Source organism: Zingiber officinale, chromosome 6B, assembly GCF_018446385.1.
Source record: "Zingiber officinale cultivar Zhangliang chromosome 6B, Zo_v1.1, whole genome shotgun sequence".
Lineage (NCBI taxonomy): Eukaryota > Viridiplantae > Streptophyta > Magnoliopsida > Zingiberales > Zingiberaceae > Zingiber > Zingiber officinale.
Genome location: NC_055996.1, coordinates 5,087,152 through 5,092,747, shown reverse-complemented (window position 1 = coordinate 5,092,747; position 5,596 = coordinate 5,087,152). Strand labels below are relative to the sequence as shown.

Below are 5,596 nucleotides of genomic sequence, written 5' to 3'. Positions count from 1 at the left end.
GCCAAAAGTCAGCCCACGAACCGTTGACCGACAACTTCAATTAGCTAAATTTTCCATAATTTGAAAATCCGGCCCCCACGGGACGAACAAAACCCTTCGAGACGGAATATCCAATTGAATGCGGGTGAAATTGCAAATATTGAACACGCGAGCCCGCGGAAATCAATGAGAAATCGTGACCAAACCGACTCGGTTTGGTGGACCGGACCAAATCTCATCTAACTTCTTCTCCAATTAAACGATCGAGATGGGAAGACGTTGACCACCAAATGGGGAATTGGTCAGACTAAACCGATCTTATATAAACTCCATGAATGTTGAAAGCTTCTCACGCCTCAAAATTTCCAAACACTCAAACAACATCTGTAATCTGTCTTGTTTAGTTTCGGAAATCTCTTTTCGATGAGACTCTTCACCGACGGACAAATGGTTGAGTTCCACGAAACCTTTTGCCTCTTCGATAGGGATGGAGATGGTTTGTTCTTGATTCCTTACCTCTAATATAATTGTCCTCTAATTATCTCCTACTTGGGCTTAACTATGCTAAATCACATTTATAATGGTTTCTTAGGTTGCATTTCGTTGGGTGAACTCTCGACTATAATCAACTCGCTAGGATTGAGACCGACCAAGGATGAGTTGCAAGAAATGATAAGTGAAGTCGACGCGGACGGTAGCGGAGCAATTGAATTCGAGGAGTTCTTGAACTTAATGGTTAGAAAAATGAAGGTGAGTAGTAGTGAAACAACATTAATAGTTTCGCGCATAACTTGCACATGACTTTCTATTAATGATTCGCGAAATTAGGAATCCGATTCCGAAGAGGAACTAAAGGAGGCATTTAAAGTCTTTGACAAAGACCAAAATGGCTTCATCTCCAAGAATGAGGTGAGATTTGCATTAATGTTAATTTAGTATGTTTATTAAGTTGATAAAGAAGATTATGAACTAAAAATGGCGTTCTTTAATTCTTTCTTAGCTGAAGAATGTGATGATGAGCTTGGGCGAGAAATTAACTGATGAGGAGGTGGATCAGATGATCAAGGAGGCAGATTTAGATGGAGATGGGCAAGTAAACTATGAGGAATTTGTCAAGATGATGAAGTCTTTTTAAAGAGAATAGGGATAATATTTTCAGAGTTGTTGTATAGTTTTATTATAAATTTTTGGAAGGGCACTACCTTTTTTTTTCTGTATTTCAAGACACTGAAAATACAGAATACAATCATTTTTCATAATGAATCAAAAGCTTCCTATAATCATATTTTTTAGGTAAATGATTTGTTTAATTGTAGTCAAAACTACAATTAAATTATAAAATCAATCTAACTATAATTATTTAAGAGTCTGGATGAGACTATAATTATTTAAGAATCTTGATGCATTTAATTTGCGTATTTTCTATTTTTATTTTCTGAAAAACATGCATTTTTTAGAAAATAGAAAATGAAAAATATGTAAACCAAATGCACCCTAAGAATCCCACCACATAATTGAAGACTTTGAAATCATCCAACACACGAAGTGGCAATGCAATGGGTGAAAGTACCTGTCCAATTTGAACTATATCACTTGAATCCATCTCAGTCTCCAATTTGATCTCGTTAAAAAGGACACACCCAAACATTCAACAAATTTAGAGCAAGTATCCAATTTGATTAGGATCTAAATTATATATTCTGACACTTTACAAATGGATGGCAATCATTCTTTTCCAGCTTCGCCATTTAATTCATGTGGGTCATGCACAGCCTTCTCTCCTCAGATCTAGAGTTGGATCTGGTTAAGTGTCGGCAGCGGCCGCAGTCAAATGATATTCTTCTTCTCATTAACGATGCTGAGGAGGTGCGCCACTCCTTGCGTCCACATCTCATGGTCCCTCTTGCTCAAACACTCAAATTCAATGATGCGGTGCTCTGTTGTCCTCAAGCCAAAGTACCGACGCTGCTCGCCGACTTCGAGGAGGTGCCGGCCCGGCCATGCCTGGATGTCTTTGCAGACATCTATGATCACACCTGCAATTGAGTGAGACCACACCAGTAAGCCTCACATGAAGAAATTGAAGTCTTCAAACGTGTGAGGAAACTTACTCTTTTTCTTTTTGGTAATAGTACCGGCAACATGCCTACTCTTCATCTTCAGCATCACCTACGGAAAGAGCGCCCTCATCTATCAGAATTAGCATTTATTGATCATTTTGATTGATCAACAACATACAGCAATGTACCTGATCCAAGCGGTTGATGTAAACTGAGACTATCTTCCAGTGAAGTGCCCCTACAATTTGAACAATTCGTATAAGGAATTCAAACATCGATTCTCTTTAAAAATTTGAGCTTTGCATCTGAAAGTCTAAACCTTTTCGAGTGCGTTTTAGGAGATCAGTCCCCTTAGCAAGGAATTCCTGACTACAAATGCCGAAGAAGTTATCTTCCACAGGAATAAGCTCATCATTAAAATCTCTGCCATTGCTGTCTAGTTCCTTTTGTCGAATGCTTTGGCGTTGGTGGTTGTGATTACATAGTGTTCCCTTCTCTACAGGTATCACCGCAGCAATGTTCCACACATCTTTGAGTGCCCTTGCCTTCAAGGTTGCAGCCCCTCTCAGTGCTGTCAATCCATTAAATTTTCATAAACTAGATCCGAATGAACAACCAATTCTGATTTCAAATGTTTGCAAAGTTAAACTTGTCATTACCGGTGGCAGCAGCTGCAGTGAGAGTAACAATGTCTCCGGGAGTCCTTACATTAACAGCAGAGCCAACAACAGAAGTCAGGTGTTCACGCTCTGCACCCATCAACTCTGCAGCCTCCACACATTGGGCAGCCACAAGAGTGGCAGCTGATGCGACTGCCATATCAATCCTGGTGGCACGGTCATCTTTTCCAGAGCCAGAAACAGCAGCTGTTGCAGCCGCAACAGCTGCAACTGCTGCAGCAACACCAGCTACTGAGACTGCAGCATGAAGCTGTGCATTCTGTGCTCGGGTCTCCTCTTTCTTCCTTTCCCTTCTGTCCTTGAGCCACCTTCCTACGGTCTTGCTGGTTACTCTATAGTTCTGTGGCTTGGGAGTGTTACTGCCCTGGTGCGACTGTATTGGTTACATGTCACAAAACCAAAAAAACTCATTTCTTTAGTAACTGATCAAATATAAGCCTACAGCCATATATGTCCTGAATCTGATTTCTTTCATAACTAATCATTAAGAGGACTATTTTCAATATAAAAAAACACATCTATATAATACATACTAAAAGCTTTGAGCATATTTTGGCCTTTTCATTTGCTGCCAAGTAAACATTCAAATCAATAACCAACTGAAAAGAATTAGGTACTTTAATGTTTCTTCTTTTTTTGCATTTAATAAACTGTTCCTAGAATACTCTATGTTCTAATTCTACTCATTCTAGATGTAACACATTTCTCAGAGTTAATAAATCTTTTTAATCTTATTTAGTTTTAAGATAGTAATGCGTATAGCAAAATAATTTTTTTTAATTTGTTTTTTACATCTACTTTGCAATGCATGTGCCGACTTGTGTTCAGTAATAGGAAGAAACATTTGCGTGGGGAAGGATTAGCTGAACCGTTTGTGCATGGTATTGGCCAGAGAATAGAATCATTGGAGAGCAGATGCAAAATTCCTAATTCGAGTTGGTAGATAGGGACAAACTTCTTAAATGGCAATGTTAAGCTTCATATTCCATGCGATGAAAGGAACCAAATAGGTCAGCAAGGACAAGGCATGCAAACAGCGCAGAAAATAAAGAGATGGAGGAGGCAAAGAACTGAGAAGCTGTTTTGCTTTTACTGACAAGGGTTGCTTCTTTGCCCAGGCAAGCACTGAAGGCAACAGGGTTTCTTTGACCCTAAAGTAAGCCAAACGCAGACCTTGCTCAGAGAGCAACATGACAAAAGAAATGGGCTTATTTTATTCATCAGGACGCATAATTTGGTTTCACTCAATACTAAACAGCATAATAAGTGACCTCATTTATTCACTCTCATGCCAACACCAACCTTTTCTTCTACATTTTACTCTCAAGATCTTTGATTATGTCCACCCACAGTTCACCTTCATTATGCCAAGACAAATCATGGATTGCAAGGATAGAACCATCACTAAACAGAGACTGTAAAGAATATTAGTGGCACTGTTGGGTGAAAAAATTGGCTACCAACTCCTGGAATACCTAAGGATCTTAGGTATAGTAGGTGATAAGTGGAGGACTAGAATTCCAGAAATGGCATAAAATAGTGGAGAAACATCTGCAAACAAGAAAAATGACGAAGGCCTCGGTCCAGTTCCTGACTAAAGAACACTAAAACAGCCATTTAACAACTATCAGGCTAATAAATTTACCAGGTGTTGCATCGAAAGAAGAGAAAGTGTTTGTTTTTTTCTTTCCCTGATTTTCCCCCTCTATGAAAATTAACAGAAGGCATTTTGGTAGTTTGGTGATTTTGTCTTCCGTGCACCTCCAACTTCCAAAGAATCCATTTTTTCGCCGATGTCCGTGAATTACACACCATAAGGTGGTCCTTGGTGGTAGACTCTATAGTCTAGACACCAGACAAGGGTTAAAATAACATCTGAAGTAGTGAATACGTTGTTTCTTACCATTTATCTTTGACTTACCTCAACAAAACAACACAAACAGTCTCTTGAACAAAGTAAATAAATGATAGAAAAATAACGACAGGATGGAGTAGTTAATGTTGGAGAGAAGAAAGGACCTTGAGCTCATCCATTTCGCAGGGGGAGACTGGAGGGCTATCGGAGAGCGATCCTCCGCCGTTGAGAGGGCCGCTGCTGTGAGAAAGACGGCCAGATGCCAGAGGAGACACTTCCTGCCATTGTCCAAGAGCATGGGATTAAGAACAGAGCAACAGCAATAAGAAATCCGATCTATGTGATGGACAAATTATTCCCATAAAAGATCTAAGAGTTCGTACTACCAAATTTCGAAAAACAGAAACGAAATCTAAAATCTCCTTTTCGGATAGTTTGAATCGGTAGAAAAGATCAGATTTTAGGGCACCAAAACCCCACCAACTGCGACATTATTCGCTCCAAAACCATCTGCGATGTGACGGAGGAGGCGAAGGAGAAGGGGTTCCCGGAGATGGCAGGCGAGAACTCTTCGTCTTCCTCCTCGGGGATGGTCTCCTGCATCGTCGGCAGCGGATGCATCGGCGCGAGGGCCTTGGAGACCTCGAGCGCGGAGGCGCTCCAGGAGCGGGAGAGGAAATCCATGGGGTCCTTGGGGAGCTCCGGCAGGCGTATGCCACCGGTTTCCCAGCGCGACCGGGCATCGTCCATGGCGGTGGAGGAGGGAGTCCTCGGTGGCGGAGTACTTATAATAACAACCGGAAGCAGTGAGTGAGACGGAAGAGATGGTGAGCTTTTATAGCAGGAGTAAAGAAAGAGGCGAGGGAGGTGGTCAGGTGGGTAAGAACATTGTTTTGGAACCGAATTGGACCGGACGGTTTAATCAATTATCACAACAAAAAAGCCGGTTCGAACCGGTCCTCTCAATGGACTTCAGTAGTGAAGTTTTTTTTCAACATTATTATAATAATTTTAATTCAAAA

At 40.8% G+C, this 5,596-nt stretch overlaps 2 protein-coding genes across 5 annotated transcripts; one reads left to right on the top strand and one right to left on the bottom strand.

Moving 5' to 3' along the window:
• Positions 1-336: 336 nt before the first annotated feature.
• Positions 337-1,248, top strand: LOC121989887 (calmodulin-like). 2 transcript variants are annotated; one of them, XM_042544188.1, is made up of 4 exons: positions 337-475; positions 572-729; positions 808-888; positions 986-1,248. In XM_042544188.1, exons 1-4 carry the CDS (start codon positions 403-405, stop codon positions 1,112-1,114), a joined length of 441 nt encoding a protein of 146 aa, XP_042400122.1. In that variant the 5' UTR covers positions 337-402; the 3' UTR covers positions 1,115-1,248. The 2 variants fall into 2 exon arrangements, with proteins under 2 accessions (XP_042400122.1, XP_042400121.1); XM_042544187.1 differs by having other exon boundaries at positions 980-1,248.
• Positions 1,249-1,586: 338 nt separating this feature from the next.
• Positions 1,587-5,396, bottom strand: LOC121991770 (VAN3-binding protein-like). Of its 3 annotated transcripts, XM_042545793.1 has the most exons (8): positions 5,055-5,396; positions 4,739-4,852; positions 2,934-3,092; positions 2,699-2,837; positions 2,359-2,610; positions 2,228-2,277; positions 2,091-2,148; positions 1,587-2,015 (listed from the first exon to the last, which is right to left on the bottom strand). In XM_042545793.1, exons 1-8 carry the CDS (start codon positions 5,322-5,324, stop codon positions 1,807-1,809), a joined length of 1,251 nt encoding a protein of 416 aa, XP_042401727.1. In that variant the 5' UTR covers positions 5,325-5,396; the 3' UTR covers positions 1,587-1,806. The 3 variants fall into 3 exon arrangements, with proteins under 3 accessions (XP_042401727.1, XP_042401725.1, XP_042401728.1); XM_042545791.1 differs by having other exon boundaries at positions 2,699-3,092; XM_042545794.1 differs by having other exon boundaries at positions 2,699-3,092; positions 4,961-5,075.
• Between the last annotated feature and the right edge of the window lie 200 nt (positions 5,397-5,596).

What these genes read in the sequence shown, in the direction of transcription:
- LOC121989887 (XM_042544187.1), top strand. Translation starts at nt 403, where the DNA reads ATGAGACTCTTCACCGACGGACAAATGGTTGAGTTCCACGAAACCTTT. An exon ending in TAATGGTTAGAAAAATGAAG is followed by an intron (nt 730 to 807) that starts GTGAGTAGTAGT and finishes TCGCGAAATTAG; the next exon opens with GAATCCGATTCCGAAGAGGA. An exon ending in GCTTCATCTCCAAGAATGAG is followed by an intron (nt 889 to 979) that starts GTGAGATTTGCA and finishes ATTCTTTCTTAG; the next exon opens with CTGAAGAATGTGATGATGAG.
- LOC121991770 (XM_042545791.1), bottom strand. Translation starts at nt 5,324, where the DNA reads ATGGACGATGCCCGGTCGCGCTGGGAAACCGGTGGCATACGCCTGCCG. An exon ending in AGCGAATAATGTCGCAGTTG is followed by an intron (nt 4,853 to 5,054) that starts GTGGGGTTTTGG and finishes GGACAATGGCAG; the next exon opens with GAAGTGTCTCCTCTGGCATC. An exon ending in ACATCAACCGCTTGGATCAG is followed by an intron (nt 2,149 to 2,227) that starts GTACATTGCTGT and finishes CTCTTTCCGTAG; the next exon opens with GTGATGCTGAAGATGAAGAG.